General features: G+C 26.0%; 1 protein-coding gene across 1 annotated transcript; it reads right to left on the minus strand.

Annotated features, from left to right (window-relative positions):
* Positions 1-3,309: 3,309 nt before the first annotated feature.
* LOC145840519 (gap junction alpha-6 protein-like) lies at positions 3,310-15,815 on the minus strand. The gene is made up of 11 exons (XM_082947809.1): positions 15,780-15,815; positions 14,170-14,240; positions 12,838-12,928; positions 11,489-11,595; positions 9,128-9,277; positions 8,604-8,681; positions 7,998-8,105; positions 6,470-6,649; positions 5,622-5,734; positions 4,891-4,938; positions 3,310-4,281 (listed from the first exon to the last, which is right to left on the minus strand). The coding sequence occupies exons 2-11, from the start codon at positions 14,218-14,220 to the stop codon at positions 4,122-4,124; spliced, it is 1,086 nt and encodes a 361-aa protein (XP_082803935.1). The 5' UTR covers positions 14,221-14,240; positions 15,780-15,815; the 3' UTR covers positions 3,310-4,121.
* Positions 15,816-19,843: the final 4,028 nt, after the last annotated feature.

The following is a 19,843-nucleotide window of genomic DNA, read 5'->3' on the forward strand; positions in this document are numbered from 1 at the left end:
CGTGCAGTAAAATTTCTTTTACCATTCACCACCACTTATCTTTGCGAGTCCGGCTTTTCGCATGTAACAAACATTAAAGCAAAGCAAAGGAACTGTATGCTGACTCCAACCTTATCTGCCTGTCTCCGTCTCAGTCTATCCAAAATCTGCGCATTGACATGCTTGTTGCTAAGAGACAAGTTCAAGTTTTGCACTGAATGTTTTTTATTTATTTTTCGTTAGGCATCTTACCCGTTTATTACAGTAATCTGTGAATTCGATTAGGTTTATGTTTATTTCGTTATTGTTTGTAGCTCTCATTTTCTTTTTATTATGCAAGGAAAGATTTTTATGACGTTGCGATTAATCATGTTTGTTTTGTTTATTTATTATAGAATCATAAAATACCTATTGCCTCTGGCGCAGTTTGAGTTTGACTCGACTTAATACTATTACAATTGGTATGATTTCTAACAATGACATAGTTTTGCTAAAAAAGTCGTTTTTCACTGAAATTCGTTTGTTTTTTGCATAAAATATTATATTAAACATTTTATATAAAATTAAATTAGGGGTTCCGCGGAAAAGTTGAACTTTGGAAAAGGGTTCCGCCACTAGAAAAAGGTTCAGAAGCACTGCTATAAGCAACTGCTTTCTTTTTAAAATAGTTCTTATATTATAGCCTAAAGCTAAAGGAGTTTGAAATAAAGCGATTTAAATCCAAAACTTATTTGATCTAAGACTTAAAAAATTATTAGTTATAAAAAGATTATTTGTTAATAAAAAAATGCTGAAACAGAATGCACTTTTTAGTCTTTTTAAAACAACTTAATAACAGAAATACTACAAATAACTCTTTGAATTATTTTTTATTTACAAACTGATTTTTAAACACAGTTTTTTATACATCGTTTATAACAAACTACAGTACAGGATCGATTAGATCATAAAATGTAGGCATTTATTTAATTCGCAGGTTTTTTTTACACACTACTAATATTTATACTATCGTAGCCCTTTTCTTAAAATATAAGGTATAAAACTATTAATTTTGACGAACTAGTTATACCACAAAAAGTGACTATAGTTAGAAAGGCTTTCGTTTGATAGTTTTTTTTTAAGTTAAGTTAATTTAGAATTATATATATATAACTTTTCCGTTATGCAGCGAACAAATTAACGTCTAGAAAATACTTTACATTTTTTTTCTACAGACAACGCTTTGATGAAACCATTTTCTGCTATATACTTTTTTTTGCTTCAAATATTTCTTATTTTTCTATTGTTTATAAACCATTGTAAGAGAGTGTTATAAATTAATTTAATTTTAAATAGCATTAAATTTGTTAGTTACTCATAAGATTTTGTCTTAGAATGGAATACTGTACAAATATTTCAGTGTCAAGAAATAAACTTAAACATCTAAAAGCATAACTAGCTTGAACGTTTAGATCCTAAACAATTTAACAGTTTTACAACCTAACTAGTACTAAAAAGTAAACATTAAATAAATTTAAACTTTGTAAAAGTGAATTTGTACAAGATCACAGTTGTTCTATTAAGCTAAAAACATGCTTTTTAAAACAAAAAAAAATATTTTAGAAGAACTCACAACTATGTTTTTAGCTTGATAGTTAGTAATCACTAGTGTTTTATAATTGCTTATTTTAAAAAATTGTGAATTAAAAAAGTGTTTTTTAGACTGATTACTACAACTATAAATAACTGCAGTCCACGGCAGATTTTTCTATAGATTGCGTCTCGTGAGTGAGATTGCTAGAAAAATTGGCCTGCGCCTTATAAAATTCGCCGACCAATGATTTAAAACACATTTATAATACTGAAATATTTCTAAAGTAAATATTAACTTGTATTTAAATGCACGATTTTTTATGTTACGTAGTTATAACTATATAAAATACCTTTTAAATTTTTAAAGAATTTAATAATATTATATTCTATGCAGGTAAGAACTTAATTGTATGTAAAGGTTGTTTAATAACTACATCATGAAAACATTGTTTTCATTTTGTTTAACTTTTTATTTAGTTACAAAGTTTCTCATTTCCTTAAAAATGAGCAGTTCTAGAAAGTTTTTAACTGATATCATTAAAACCGTAAATTATAAATTTATCAAACATTCTGCTGGGTTTTCTTTTAATTCTGGTTCCTTACTCATTTTTGTACTTTTATTTTTTCAATGTCTTTTGTTTATACGAAACATCTTAGTGTGAAAGCTAAAATAAAAAACTTTCTTTTTTTTTATTTCGGTATCCAAAACAGAAAGATTTTTAATTTAATTTGTTTATTATTTATTAAATAGCGAACTTCTAAGTCTTTTGAAACTATCTAAAAACTAGTTAAATATAATATCAAATTAAGAAACAATTTACTTTTGAATTAAAGCTAATTTTACTTCTTTTTTTTTAGTTTGGAAATTGTGCTATTCATAAATATAGTGCTTATTTTTACCTAATGTTCACAGAAATTAAAGTGTTAATTAGAATTTAACAAAGTCAATATGCATACTTTGGAGTAAAGATTATGTTTTGCTTATATAACTTATATATACAATTTTTTTTTATTAATTATTAGTTTATTTATAGATAAAAATACGCTCAAAATACCTGGTCTGATGACCTGGTGCACGAAGAACTTTTCGGTTGTAACGTTTAAATGAGGTGTTAGCATATTTACTGGTATATAAGCTTTGGTTGTTTAACAAAAAAATTGAGAAAACAGCTAGACGTTTTAAATTATTTGCACATTAAAACTATTATAAATAACTTTTATTGTTAAAATTTGTCAAGTTTGTTAAAATCTTTTCAATTTAAGCCAACAACTAATATTCTTTATTTGTAAGGTTAATTAGATAGTTTGTTTTTAAAGTATTTGTATTCAAAATTCATAGAAGATCTTTTAATAACTTTATACTTTAGTCAAAAACTCTAAACTAACACCTTAAGTTACAATAGTTAGAAAAAAGTAACTGAATAAGTAATTTTGACACATAAAAAAAATAGTTGTTTTGATTTTTAAATTGTTATGCTGTTTTACTTAAATTTGGTTTATAGTACTTTATAAGTTAAAGATAAAGTAGAGTACTACATATTTATCTAGTAAACAAAACAATATTTTACGTATTTTTCGGACTTAAAGCTTTGTACTTCATATCTTACCTAAGTAACTTTAAGAGTATATATATATATAAACTTACAAGTGATTTGTTTTTGTTAGTTAATAAAATATTACTTATGCTCAGTTTTTTATTTTATCTTTAGGAATTCCTGTATACGAAAAAGTGTAGTAAACATAGAAAACGTTGTAGGTCTTCAGTAAACGACTTAATTTATACAGTATGCTTTAAAAACAAAAATTTTATTTTACTTTTATAAAAAAACAAATTACCCACCGCTTAATTTTGAAGCTCGTTTTAGCATATTTTATAACAGTTTGTTTTGGAAATACTTAAAAAATACACTTAGGCATTTTTATTTTTATATAAACACATAAAAAACATTATTTTGACAGAAAAACAAAACGAAATTTAAGATAAAATCAACTTAAGCATTGACCGTTTTCTAAATCAGAAAGATTAAATTATACTGGTATGTAGTGCCACTGTCAAACTTAAGTTCCTAAAATAAAGTTTACCTTTAACAATAGCTATGAAATGTTACAAAAAAAAAGAGTAAACTTCAACAATTTTTACTCTAAAAACGAAAATCACAGATTGTTTTTAAAATATTTTACTGTACAATGTTTGATTCGACTTCACTAAACGAAAATTTAACCACGAAGCTAAGTGAACTCTTAAACTATAATACTTTTACAGGTTTTATTTAAGCCTACTTCCAATCAAGGATTTTATAATGCAAAAGTTTAACTTATAAAACTTAAAAAATGTTGTGTAAAACTACTTTACTAAAAACAAAAAGCTTAGTTCGTACCTGCGAAAAAAAACTGAAAGTTAATCAAACAGCAACATATACCAACATACCAAAAATATTTTGAAGTTAAATTAATAAACTCATACAAGAATAAAGTGCTCCTGAAATGTAATAACCTTAACACAATAATTTAAATAAAAATAATCATATTTTGGTTGCTCTAAGAAACAGAAAGTGATTTGTGGTCTATTTTTAGAATTTAGTTGAGGCCCTGCCATGGTGGATTACATAATGATTGCGCTCCGGGGCGTCCTGGTACCCATGGTGACTCCGGGAACCACGGTAACCATAGTTGTCCTTGTAACCGTTTTCATGAATTTCTGGCGTTTCTATCATTTCTTGGTTGTGGAAGCTGAAATAAAAAATTACTAAAATTACTCCCAAAAGCTTACATATTAAGTTTTTTTTATACGCTGATAGCCAAGAACTTTAAAAAAATTGTTATCTTTAACTTATAACGAATTAAACTTTTATCTCAAAATATTTTTACAAAGCAAGTTTAAGTATTTAAACATTTTAATAAATCTTCTTAATCCTAAACTGCTTAACAAACTGTTGTAAAAAAGGGGTGGAAAACGTACAGCCCGCGCGTAAACAGAAGTTTCGATCATGAACCACTTTTAGCTGGAAAACTACTTGTTTAAAACAAACAAAATAGAGTGTTTTGAAATGTGCTCTCAATTTTCCTTAAAGCTGATATTAGCTTTTAAATTGACTTAATTAAAATCTCGCTGTTAAGAGTTTTTCATTAAATTCAATAACAAAAAAATTTAACAACACAGTTTACAAAGACAATTTTTTAACAAGTACAGTCCGTGAAAAATTGTTCTAATAAATCTGGTTTCAAAAGTTCTGTAAAGCAGTATAGTAAACAACTAATTGTTTCCATTATTACTAGAATTAAGTAAAATGTTCAAACTTTAAGTTTGAAACTATAAATATTAATATACTTTCAACTAACCTTCCTTCATCTACGGCGTAATCGAATTGAGGTCCAGCCAATTTGTTACTAAAATTTTTATCAATGATTTTGAGCAATTTATACCACTAAGTTTGTTTAACAGATCGTTGCTAAATTTTTTCTTAAGTAGAGTTTTTAATTTCAATATAAATATTATTTACACTCAAAGTTTTTAAAACACAACTGTATATCAAAAAGAGAAATCAAATTAAGTTTAATTTCCAGTAATTTTTTTTTTAATACTGGTAAATTATAAAAGTATGATAAGTTAAAGTTTTTACAGTTTTGCATCTTTTAATTTAATAATAATTAGTTTAAAAAACATTTTAAATTTCTTTACACTGTGAAAAGTATAATTTAAAAAAAAAGAAAGAAAATATCCGAAGTAACTATAAAATGATTTTTAATTAATATTTATCTTGTGTTTTGGTAACTTTTAAGCAGTTATGGTGGTTCGTTATCATAAAACTGGTAACTTAATTTATTTGAATTGTCACTAGAAGAATTCTTTTAGGTGTTGGTTTGTTTAATTAAACTTAAGTTGTAAAACGCAGCTTAAAAAACAAAATAAAACACAAACAAAAATTTTTTACAATTAATTAAGTATGTAAAAATTTAATAGTTTGCTTAAATATTGCGAAAAGCTGGCGGGTAAGCAGAATTTTAAAGTAGTTGCTACCAACGGCTTTTTAAGCTATTAACTAGTTAGGTTTAATTATTTTAAAACTCACGATAGCTTCTTGTTCCTGAACATTCGCATAAGGCACAGCACAATATCGACAAATGTAACAACTGCGCTCAAAATGTCTATGCAGTTCATGTACCTTACGTAGACTGTTTTCTCCTGTAATTATTTAAATAGTATTATAATAAAAATAGTTAAAGAAAACTTTGTAACTACAATTAGCTAGTAAAACCCGCAAACCTGATCGTCAAAAAATTGTAAACTGTAATCTACTACTTTTTGTAGACTTAAGCAAGTGAGTAAAAAATTTAACATAATAAAAGTACGTAAAGGTTTTACAATAAACTAAACTGCAAATAAACTCTGTAAAGTTTGTCGTTATAAAAGAAGTTGAAAATTAAGCGTTTTTTATACGTATTTGTTAAAGTAAAATAAATAGAAATATATACATTATAACTTTTAAACTTTTTAAGCGTCTACATTTAAAAACATTAGTCTACAATTAAATGTTCCTTCTATTTTCTATTTTAGAACTTTACAATTAACTTACGATAAAGTATAACTAAATAATAATTGTTTTGTTTGTAGTACCAATAGATGTGAATTTTAAAGCTTACAAAACGTACTTGGTTTAAAGTTTCAAATAATTTATCTTAGATATATATTTATTTTGTTTTGTGTTAGTTTATGACATAGTTAAGCTGCATTTACTTAAATCACGTTAAAACAAAAACAAAAAACAAAAACTTTTGCTGAAACTGTATTTTTAAACAACAAACTTTATAACTTTTAATGGAAAATATCACGACAACCCTACAATTAAAAAAAGAAATTTGTACAAACAACATTTAAAAAAAACTTAATTATGTTCTTTTGTTAAATAAAAAGTTTTACCCTGTAAAATTCGACGAAGCAATTGACGTGTCCTTTGGATATCATCAACTTTTCGCAAGCTCGAGTGACTGCATTTGTTCTCGTTTCAGGGCTTTTCCCGCACATGTAGTACCCAGGGACGTCCATGTCGAAGTAGCGGTGGCTCGTCTTGGTGTAAGGACCGTCCTCGGCCCTGTTTAGCTGTTGGAAGGAAAAGGATAAATTAAACTCTATATTATCTATATAGTTTTTAATAATGACAGGGGTTAAAAAACAGTAGGTGTTCATTTTTAGAAACTCCTGAAAATGTCTACTGACACTGCAACTAAAAAGTATACCGAAAATGATAAAAAGGTAAGAAACAATTATAGTTCGATTCAAAAAAAAATTGACTCAAATAGATTTCAAGTTTCAAAAACATAACGGTAATTATTAGTATAAAAATTAGAACAAGGGTTAAGAAGTTAGGGTAGTTTAAAACCTCAGAGTAATTTAAAATTAAAAAAAAACTTCAGGACGACTAGAGGCAACTCAGGCAATTTTAACATTTTAAAAAAATCTCAGGCTTGTCAACTTTTAGGTCTTGAATGGGATTTAGTTATTTTTTTTTAGTATTTGAAACCATATTAAAAGCTTCATTCTTTTTATCACACTCTTTACAGACAATATCAACATTAAGAAAAGCAAAACTACCCGTCTCAGGTTTAAAAAAATTTATCTAAAAGTTTAATTTTACTTTTATTTAAACCAAGGTTTCACAAAGGGGCCAAAGAGGGGGGGAGGCACAAGGGGGCAATGAAATTATAACTTGAAACTTACACTAGATATTCTGGAGTTGATGAGGAAGAGCGAAAAAAGTCTAAGGCGTTTTAATGGTAGTTTTGAAACTTATACTAGACATTATAGAAAAATTATAAGAAATTTAGGTGACCATAGTCTGTAAAATGGGGAGCCACACCGCCATAATTTAAAACTTACACTAGATATTCTGGGGTTGACGATGAAGAGAGAAAAAAAAGTATTAGGCGTTTTTAACGGTAGTTTTTTGAAACATTTTATCTGAGTGGGTCATAGCTTTTTTAATTTCTTTAAAGAGGCCTTTTGGAAAAAGGTCTGAAAACCCCGGGTTTAAGGAATGTTTTGGTTATTTATTGTTTGTGATGTTTTTGTCAGCAAAAAAAGTTTGGGTTGTTTTTTACAATTTATCTGTTGTGCTTCGTTTTTTGACGAGCTGAGCATAGACTTTTAATAAATATTTTGTATAGCGTTTTCTGTTTAATGCGTTCTGTTATGTTTAGCTGTAAACTTAAAAAGCTATTACAAAATATTTGTATTTATTTAAAAAAAAGTTTTTTTTAGAATTTTAATGACTTTCTACTGATTTTTTGATTTATACTTAATTTAAGGTTTTGAGTTTTCAATAGTTTGAAGTATAAGGTTTAAGGTTTACAAAAAAAGATAGCTATGTCTAGTTCAGGATTAACAATTGTCTTGAATTCTTTAAGAGGCAAATATATCAACACTGATGTTTTTATATGACAAAACAAACTTGGTAGCTGTAGAGGCTGCTCTTCTTAACGCAAAAGTAAATCTCAATGATCAGTCTTGCAACCAGGTGAACGATGAACGCCCATCTCAGCCATCTGTGCGAAACTACCTACAAATGAAAACAAAATTTCTTTTTTATGAGTTGAAAGCAGTGGTCAAGTAGTTTTAGTAGTTAGTTGTACAAGTTTTAACTACATAAGCGCTATTAGTTAAGTGCTGTTCACTTGTATTGTTAAAACTTACTAGTGTGGATAAAAATCCACTGAAACAAGATCGAAAAAAAGTCGGTTTCTTGATATATAATTTTGTATAAAATATATCTTAAACAAAACCAAAGAAAAGAATTTCTTTAACATTTTTGCAATAAAATACTAAGATTCTTTTATCAAAGTTCAAATTTCACAAAACGTTAACATACTTAAGTTTACAAAGTTTTAGTTCTTAAAAGTTTTATGAGCACAGATAATAAGCTACAGACATTATATTGCATAAAGAACTTAAAAAGTCGTATCAAACACTGATTTACTTTAAGTTTAATAAAAAAAAAGACTTAAATTATTAGCAGTTTAGTGTGCACAGAACATTCTTTAGAACAGTGCGAACTGACCACTTCTTTTTTGTCTCCATCGTACTTTGTTTTGTATTTGTACACTCTCTTCCTCACTTCAGGAACAAACTCTTCGTCCTGTAAAAAAAAACATTTAGCAAGCTACCTTATCAACGGTTGACCAGAATCCCGGTTTGAAGATCGATTAAAGGGTGGTAGCCTTTTTTTGTAAAAGAAAGGGTAATGTCATTGTAGATTAAGGTACAAAAATATTAGAGACTAAATGTAATTTAAAACAGCGGTGCAAAAAATCTTCATTTTCGTCATAACAAACTAAAATTTGAGCTGGAAAAGCAGTACAAAATTAATTAAGAAACGACGAGGTAGAACCATTTGAATTACAAAATAAGGAAGTTGGAATGAGAGAATTAGAAAAAATGTATAAAAACATAACAAAAAAATAAAAAAGCTCTAAAGAAACTTCTAGGTGAAACGGCGTTAGCTTGAGTTGACAATTGTTGAATAAATTACACTAAAGAAAAAATGAGAGAACCAGAAAAAATATATAAAAACGAGAGAGGAACCTGGTCTTTTCCCGCCATCTTCCTCCTGTGAAACTCGTCTTTCGCTTTCTCCTCCGCCACGTTGATCGCGTCCTCCTCCCTCAACGCTCGCTGCTGGCAGTAGGACATGTACGCGTAGAAAACCACTATCGGCATGAGCAGCAACATGAACTGAAAACATTTTTTTTGTCGTTTTAGTTTAGTTGTTTATATAGATTAATTTATCTGAACAAAAACAAGAGGTTTTGAAAGATCAACGACACCGAGTAGCATCTTTCAAAAATTTGATCTTTTAAAACCTCTTGTTTACGAAAAAAATTAAAAATCAACGTTTAAATTAGTGTCTTATATCGGTTTTAAAATAACTTTAGAAATAGGAGCGCAATTAATGAATTTTTTAGATGTTACCTTAAATTTATTTAATAATACTTACCGTCCGTACCGTAAACCAAATTCTTAATTAAACTTTATCAATATTAATTCTGACCACCCTTATCATGCAAAAAAATGCCTCCCAGTAATGACACAAAAACGTTTAAGTACCCTCTCTTCAAATGAAAGGATATTTAACGAAATAAAAGCACCGTACGAAACTGAATTAAAAAATCGAGTTTTTAAATGTAAACTAAAATATGAAAAGTTAGATGTAGATAAAAAACGCAAAAAACCGCGCAACCGACATACTATGTGGTATAATCCTCCAAACTGCTCTTCAGTTAATATAAACTTAGATAAAGAATTTTTAAAGCTAGTTAATAAACACTTCCCCGATAGCCACTTTTATTATAAATTTATTTATAGAAAGACAGTTAAAGTTTCTTATAGTTGCATGAGTAATGTTAAAACTTTAATACATTCGCACAACAAAACAGTAATTTTTAACTTTAATAATAGACATACCAAAGCTAACAAAATATTAATTCTAATAATAAAGATAGTAATAACGTGGATATATATAGTATTTCTAATTTTACTGATCATATTAATAATAACAGTAATAATAAAAGTAACAATTTTAATAGTAGCGATAATAACAGTAGTAATGATGATAATCCTAATAGTAGTAATTTTAATTATGGTAACAACAATGAAAACCTATTAAAACTATAAACATAAAAGATATAAGCTGTAATGATAATTTTAATAGTAATGATAAAGAAAATATTGAGAATAAGAAATCGTGCCAAAAATATAAGTAAAACGCATAGCCATAATACTATAAATAAATATTCAAAACCAACTAAGCCTAATAGTGATAAGTTAAGTAATATGCCTAAAACTTGTAATTGCCGTAAAATAAATGAAGATAACTGCCCATTAAAAGGTAATTGTTTAATCAAAAATGTAATTTATAAAGTTAAAGTTGAAATTAAGGGTCCTAATAAAAATTATTTCGGAAGTACAGCAGGTAGTTTCAAAGATAGATATGCTAACCATAAACATACTTTTAAAAATATAAATAAAAAACAGAGCACGCGTTTATCGGGTTTCGTCTGGAGCTTTTTTCACAAGTACGGTAAAAGGCCAAACATGGAGTGGAGTAACGTTTCAAAGATACATCTAACGAAGTAAGTAGAATTTGCCCTACTTGCAATACAAAAAGAGCAGTAATTGCAGCAGAAGATAAAGACCTACTTCTGAACAAGCAATAAGATTTATCGAATGTTTGTCCTCACAACCGACAATTCTACTTTAAATAACTCTGTCTACTTATGGTCTTATTTATTTCACAACACTTTCATACACAATCACAAGCATTAAGTTCAATACTACGTGTTTCCTCTATTTTATTATATACCTTGTATATTATACTGTATAAATATTTTAAACTTAGTCTAAACTTTTAGTAAACATTTTGCTGCATAGTTTGTTTTTAAGCTGAAAAACTTATTGATTAAATTGTTAAATTTATTATGACGTAACATATCTGCACAACTTAATTTATGCTTCTTTTTAAAAAAACTTGGCTATTCTTAGAGCTTTTTTGAGGTTAGTACATGATTTTATTAAATTTGTAGTTTTTGTAGACAATTTTATATTATTATGTTTTTATTCCAAACTTTGTTTTTAAACCATAAAGTTCGTTTATAGTTACTACTCACATAAATATTCTACATGATTACACATGCTTTTTTTTCTAATGTGTGTTAATAGTTTATAGACTCGTAGATCTGTTCTTAAATTTATTTGAGAGCCGTGAAACGCCGTTAGTCGGAATAAATTTTTAACACATAAACATCTGTGGTATATATTCCGATAAGCTTAGCTTATAAGGATCTGTAGGATTTAACGCCTTTTAATGTTACATCTTATATTGGTTTTATATATATATATATATATATATAACCAAACAAGTTTTAGTTAAAATTAAAAATTAACAACCTGGTAAGCCCAAATTCTGAACATGGACGGTCTCGCGTACTCGTCAAAACACATGGCCTCACATCCGGGATCTTGCGTGTCGCACCTCAGCTGTTCGCCTCCGTATACTGTTGTGACGTCACAATTAGTTGCTTGTTAACTTTTCACAATATTGATAACTTTTTTTATCTACTAGACTGACGTTGAAAAAAGGTGAAGGTTTAAATACATGTTTTGGATATTATATAAGGTTTTGCTTTTGTTTACCGTAGTGAAGGTATAAAAAGCTGCTTGTGGTTTTAAACAATTAAAAAAAAACTTTCATTTGGTTCTTGGGTAACAAAAATAGTTGTAATCTTGAATATGTTTTTTTTTGCCATTGATAAACTTTATATGTGTTAATCACTTCCGTATAGGGCTCTGTACGGCCCGCAAACAGAAATCTCTGGCATTTTTTAGCTTGAAATCAATTTGTGCAGAAAAAATAATATTCAGTTTTATTAGTACCAATGTTTAAAAGTGTGCTTTTAAGGTTATATTTAGTATGCAATTCTTTTAGTTAAACAATTATCTTAATGTAGTTTTACTTAAAGAGTTTTTTTTTCAGTTATTTAAAACAAAATTTCTTAAAACTACAATTTTTTTTAATAAGTCCGGTACGTTTATTTTTATTAATGTGGCCTGTCGACTTAAAAATTTTCCCATTCATATTAAAATATTTTAAGTACTATTTTATAAGTGGAATAAACCAGATTATTGTTTTTGTACATTTGAAGTGCAATAACCTTGAGTTTGTTTCAAAAAAGTCAATAAACTTATTAGCAAAATATATTTTACGTCCGTTTTTTTTAGTCAGAGAAACTTTCAGAGTTGTTAAAATGTTTATAAATGAGGTAACAAAATATTTCTTGTTTATTTATTGTGGTGAACGCTCTTTTCTCTGAATGTTGTGACTTATAGTGTAAAACTTTGCTGCTTTAGTGATTTTATAATTTTGTTAATTTTTTGTGCACTTATGCTTACTTGTTGTGTGCTACGTTTCGAACTATTAGGCTTTTTTACCAACTAAAATTTTCCTCATTTACATACTTAGGTACTTTATAGCAAATGAGAACAGATAACTAAAAAAAATCAGTTATAGTTAGTTACTTAAACAGTACAAAAAGCGTCTAAAAAATGGGGGATAAAACATGAGCTTTATACAAAAATATAGTTTTCGTAAAGACACCAAAACCGAGTGTTTCAGTTTGAACGTTTTGTCTGCGGCACGATTGAGCTTTGTAGCAAAAAAAATCCCAATTACAACCAACTCAATATTAGAAAACTAGTAAAAGCGAGCAAAAGGAAAGTCATAACAACTCACAACAAACCTCCTAATCCGGCCCAGCAAGCCACGAAAATTCTGTAGCAGAACAGGAGCAAATAGTACGCCGAGCTCATGTCCGTTCCGTATCGGGTCACCTGACAAAAACCAATGCTGTGAGATGAGAAAAATAAAAATGTGTTAAAAACTTAAATGAAATTTGTTTATGCATGTAAGCGTGATCGTGACTTTCGTTAAAAAAGTAAAGTGTGCAGGTAATGTTGTTGTTGTTGTTGTTGCGGTTAGATGTGATTTGAACAAACCTCTTTTGCTTCAGGAATAAAGCGTTTACGAGTAAACACATGAGCTAAGTTTTTCGGGTTTAACAAGCATACAACTGAAGTACTTTTCTTTAGCACTTTTGTGTATATGCGTTGCTAAACGATTGATTAAAGTTTATTGGCTATGTACAGTACGGTGATGTGATGTCATAGAAACTAAAAACAATAACTTTTGGGAAAATATAATGAAAGTTACACATATATTATATTTGGTAAGATTCTTAATGCAAGCTGGCTGTAAAAAAAAAAATATATCTAAAACCTTTTTTTTTTTTTTGCACAAGTAATAAAGGAAACAGTTAGAGAAGATAGGTTTTAATTATGTAAAATCACTTGCAATTACTTTTGCATAAAATTTAAAAATGTCTTATTAAATAAACTAGATGAAATGTTTTCAGTCTTAAAGATTATATCCAACTCTATAAAAGTAAATTAGGTTCTTAAAGAAAAGATTTTTTTCGATCAATGCTAAAATGTAGTTATGAGTTAAAATAATATTTGAGTATTTCCGGGTGAAAAAAACAGTTTATTTCGTTCACTCCAGATATCGTATGTGCAAAATGTGACAAACAAACACTTCATAAAGTAAACTTATTTTCATGATAAAATTTCGTTCTTTGAAAACTTTTTTAGCTAAAACTATCATTAATTAATTCAAATGTACATAAACGTTAAACCAAAAAATTAATTTTACAAAATTTAAAATTTATAAAAAATAGACTAAATTATATATAAGTTTTGAAATGAAATTTCAAAAAATTTTTGCTTTGTTTTTTATACATTCTTAAACAAAAAAGGTTCAATTATAAAAAATTATTGTATTGCAAAAAAATGACTGATTTAAGTTATAAATTTACTTTTAGCCTTGTTATAAAAATTTAACTGTAAAATACTACAATAAAAATTTTATTCAATGTGCTGAATTTACAGCGCACATAAAAATTAACTAGCATAATAATATTTATTTAATTTTTAACCGGCTTTAAAAATAACATATTTAAAATTAAAATTCACAGAAGTACATATTTGAAATGATTTTAACAACAACTTTTTCTAACCGTTAACATCCAGCCCTGTAATTTTATGTACGCTGCTAGGTTGTTCCTCATTTTATTTTTTTAGATAAGAACTGTGAATATTAGAAAATAGGGTTTTAAAAAAGTTTTGAGTTTTTTGAAACAAGTTTAAAACAAGTAGTTGGTGTAGTGTTATGTTATAATGAACATAATATAATTGAAGTCAAAACTTTAATCAGTGTAAACTTGAGAAAAATAAATGTTTATTCAATGTAACTAAAATGGTTTTTTATCACATCATTAATAATTTTAAGAATTTTATAGCATAGTTTAAGCTTAATATTGTTAAAAAGTTACTTTTCTAAACTAAAGTACAAGATAATTTATGTAAAATACTTCAACTACACAAGTTTAGTTATTTGTTTTAAGATTAATAGATTAAATTGACCACTAACTGACCTATTTGCACTTATTTTTTTTTAATTTTAAAGGTCATACTTTTACCAAATGTGTGTTGTTGATTGTTATCCAAAAAGTTCAAACCAAGCTTTTCAAAAATCATCATAAGATATTAATGAGTATTTTAAGAAAAAAATTGCAATATATATTAATTAGTTTGTTATTGGGAAATATAGCATGACAAAAGTTCATAATTGCTTATTAAAAAGAAAAAACACTTAAAAAAACAAAGTAAGAGGTATCTAAAATTTTGAAATTTTAAAAACAAAACATTGTCTATTCTAATTTTGTATGAAACTTTATTTCGTTCTTTTTATTTATTTTTATATTACTTAATGTTATTTTTTTTCGAAAAAATATTTTAGTATAATATTTGTTGTGAAACAATAATTTAAACAAATCTATTATAGTTTAGAGTTCTAGTTTAGTTTTACAAAACACTCAAATTTTTAATTTAAAATCTTGCATTGAAATGAAAAGTTTTTAAGTCAATATTATTTAAATAACTAAACGATTACTCAAGCAGATAGTCATATTTAAAAAATTTACGACAAATAGTTGTAGGAAGTAAAAAGTATCTTTTTGCAATGTACAAAAAAACACAGCAACTTCTCTATACATTATAAGTTTTTAAATGTTATTGTGCAATTACCAATACTGAAGCTAACTAACTATGTGAAAATTTGAACGGTTATTGCGGAAACATAACAATAATTTTTTTTTCCCATATTTCAAAAAACTTTAAAACTATAAATTCAATTAATGTTGGTTAGAACCACTATGACTACTAATTACTAGTTTTGGAAAACAGTTTACTTACTAGTTGGTTATAGCTTAAATAGTTAGAATAAATGATAGCGTTTTTTATATCTTCTGCTTGAAACAAACAGCTTATGAAATTATACTAAGAAAAATATCATAAACTAAAATTTAATTATTTAAGATAAAGCTTTGAAAAAAAAAAAAAAACTCCTTAAAAACTTAATTAAAAAATTAAAACAATCAACATGAATTATCCAAACATAATTCAACTATGAAAGGAGGTAACACTAGTTCATACTAGTCCAACGTTTACATAAACATTCTAAGTACTATCTCATTATCACATAACTTGAAGATATAATCTTTTGGTAAAAAAAAACAACAACACTATAGTAACACAAGATGAAAACAGATAAATGATTACTTCTAACCTTTGTTATAAAATATCACAATTTTAATTAGTTCAAACTACGTTTCTAGTTTTTACAATACAGCTGTATGTTTTTAATTGTAAGCTTGTACTAAAATTTTATCACTTTCATATTATTTATTGTTTTTTACACCTGCCATATAAATTTAGCCATATATTATTATTGATATTAAAAAATACAAAACATTGATACATATAGTTCTTGGTTTAAATACTAAATTTTAACAAATGTTTCTAAAATTTAAGAATATGCAACTAGCTTTTAAAACCTACTCATAAAAATAAATGTTAGTTATATTTCTATATGTTGTTTTACAGGTTGATAGGAATAGTGGCAAATTACTTTTTTTCCAAAAATATAAAAATGTCCTGAATAATTTTAACATTTTACACTAATAATTCATAAAAAGTTTAAATCTTACAATGATAATACAATAATAAAAACAAAAACCTGAAGTTTCAGTTTCCAAACTCATATAACAAAAGCCTTTTTTTCCCTTCTATTTTTCTTTAATGCAATTGTGACAAAGTATAAAGCACATGATATTGTTTTTAATTAGACAATAATAAAAGCAATAAAATAAAAATAAATAAACAGCTGCAAAAACTTAACAACAAAAGGAAAAATAAAACTAAAACAATGTTCCTAACAAAACTATCTGAAAACTGCAGCCCATTTTGTCTACATAAGTTTAGTTTACCTGGAAAAATATCTTTAAAAAACTTTGTGTTTTGTGCTAACCAAATAATTTTCATTAGCTGTTAATACATTTGTGTTTTAAGTTTGTATCGCGGATTCAAAACATATTTAATGACAAGCGTAATCAGATTCCTATTAAATAAAAAATCTGCGAAAACTAGCTAACTATGTAAGAGAAAAAATAATAAGTTCAGTTAAATAACATAACTCAAAAATCTCACTAAATCACAAAAACTACACTTAATAAGTTTCAACCGCTTTTATAACACTTAAAACAATATAATTACAAATAGTATTGTAATAAGTCATGAATTAATTTTATATGTTGAAAAGTTTTTAATACTTAAATACCTAATTATTATAGTACTTCGGTTTTCTACAGCTAAAATAATAAGTACTTAAGTAAAAATTGATATTATAAAAACAATATAGAAACTAAACACGTGAAAAGTATGAAGATTAAAAAGCAATTTGTAACAGAACTAATAGTTTCGATAGTTTCTTACTTTAATAGTCAATTATTACAAAACTAAGTGTTGTTCAAAAATGTCATTAAGTACTATGCAATACTTGAATACTATTAAGTTCATGCAATTTACGCAAATTAAAACTTAATAAACTTTGCTTACTTCATTTGTAATTTCAATTTTTGTTGTTTTACTACATTTTGAAGTTTTCAAATTTTTAAACAAAATTGTGTTTACAAAAAAGCTCATAAAAGTTATTTAATAGATTATTGAGATAGTAAGAAAAACAAAAAACTATTGGTCTAGTAAGAATAGGTTTTTTAATTATAGTTTAAATTCAAATAACTACTTTCTAAAACTGAAACTAACATAAAAAGGCTGAGAAATTTTAAATTTTTATTCGGATAAGCTCTCACTTAATTAAAATTCAATATGACTAACCTTTTTAAGCTCTACTATTTTTTGATACAAAACAATTAAGATTACTATCAGCTTTTTAAAAGTATAATTTTTTATATTTTATTAAGCTATATATACTTTTTTTTTATTCTTGTTTTTTCAACTAAGTTTCATGAAGTTCAAGAAAAGAAAAACATTAAAAATATATTTTGTTTTTACTTCGCTTTTCATAAAGCCTTCATTTATAAATAAAACTGATTCATTAACAAAATTAGTTTTTCAAGAAAAAAGAAGAAGACTCAAGCAAAAACAAAACTAAATTGAAAAGTTTATCAACATTTTTTTTCTCATAACAATAACTTTGTTATTAACGACTGCTCTTATTTTGCACGTTAAAAATTTAAAAATACTTAACGTACAAGGTAAAACATTAAATGATGGCTAATTAATTTTTATCAGTAAACAAAGTTTTAAGCGCTAATGTACTTTCTGGTCTTTAAGATTCCACTCTGTATAAGTAGTTAAAATGAAGAATAGAATAACCGAAAATTAGTAAAAAAAAAATTTAGCAAAATGAAATAAAAAAGTAAAATTAGTTTAAAAAAACTAATCCAACATTATTTTTAGTTTATAATACTTGTTTTCAATATTTTTACTTAAAAATAAATGATTTAGTTCAAAAAGTTCACAACTCGTAAACTAATTTTATTTCAAGTTTAAAGTTTCAAGTTTAATTCGAACATAATTAAAGTTTTGTTAAAACTGAACAGGATATCAAAAAAGATATCTAGATTTAAACTAAAATACATACAACAGTTAAAAAAAAACGTTTTTTTCTAAAAATAAAAACTTTAGAATCTTCATTCTTGAGCATTCTTTTGATTGCCTAACTAGGCGAAGCGGTAAAGGAAAGTAACAAATTCATCGTTAGTAAAATTGGGTGCACGACTATTCAAATTCGGACAATTCAAATTCCGACAATTCAAATTCTTTAAAAAAATTTGAAAGGGCCACAAATAAAAAAAGTAATGTACATTTGTCAAGTATAAAAAATACATATGTAGGTGATATTAATATCTACAAGCCATTTTTTTCTTTTTGCTAAACCTTAAATATTTTTTGAGTTATGGCTTAAATAAAGTAAAAAACATAGTTACTTTTAGTAATTTTAAGATATCTTGAAAAATGTTTAAGATTTTTCTAAAAAGAAAAAAAAATGCCTTGTAGATCTTAATAAGATCTACACATGTATTTTTATTTTTTTCAAATTTATATTACTTATTGAGATATAGCCTTTTTAATATTTTTCTAACAATTTGAATTGTCGGAATTTGAGTTGTCCGAATTTGAATTGTCATGTAACCAGTAAAATTTTATGTTAACATATACAAAAATAAATCACATCACGTATCAGTAATTAAAAGCTCAAAACCCAAATTCATTTTCATTAAAAAAAATCTTTATAACATTCAATTTTATACTGTTTTGTCTTTTGAAAATGAAATTTTTGTACTAACAATATTTAACAATGTTTAAAAACTTTAAGTTTTTTCAAATTATAGCTAGCATAAATGTTATAAACCTAAAATACATAAATAAAAATAATCTTTACTGCATAAATTAAACCTCACTAGTTTAAAGAGAGTATTATTGATGTTTTTGTTGATTTTGCAAACTAAAAGTAGACCTTGTAATAAGTTTTAACAAAAGTAACTTGAACAACACATAAACACTCTGAAAATAAAACTTGTAAGTCTTTAAACAGTAGTTTTAATATATATACAATAAAACTGTTAACGTTGTAATTAAGTTTACTGTTTTTATAACCCGGTTATAAATTTATGATTCATTGAGCTAAACAATAAAAGCTTAATAGATTATAAAATAGCTAATAAGCTTTTTATGAGTAATATACGTGCCCTAAATCCAAAATTTATATTTATGTTTATTAAAACTATAGATAAAAAAATGCTAATCAATATATTCAAATGTATTTTAAATTTTGATCGACTAAATTTAGTTATTTAACTTAATGGTTTCAATTATCATTTTTTTATTTAATAAGATTTAATGAGAACTTTTAACATATTTTAAGTTTCTTATCTCTGTTGTTGAATAAGTATAATTTTATTGAACGACAAAAATAAAGCTCAAAATATTTGGTCCTAAGACCTGGTGCATGAAAAAACCTTTCGGTTATCGAATATAAAAAATACGTAATTATAAAAGTTTGCAGTCCAACTAAAAATTACATTACTGTTTGCTTTTAATATATAAATAAACTTTGTATGAACTTTAAATGTTAAAAACAAAAATGCAGTTTTCAAAAATGTTTAAACTCTTTCCAAGTTTAAAAGTTTTTGTCTATTAGTATGGAACTTAAATACCAATTTTTTTTTAATTTACATGTATTTATAATATTTTTTTTTAAACAAATGTTCTTGTATAACTGACATACCGTGATATTCCGTGAAAAGGTAACGACACTTCAGACGTATT

The sequence above is a fragment of the Thalia democratica genome, chromosome 7, assembly GCF_965202585.1.
Source record: "Thalia democratica chromosome 7, ktThaDemo2.hap1.1, whole genome shotgun sequence".
NCBI classification, from domain to species: domain Eukaryota; kingdom Metazoa; phylum Chordata; class Thaliacea; order Salpida; family Salpidae; genus Thalia; species Thalia democratica.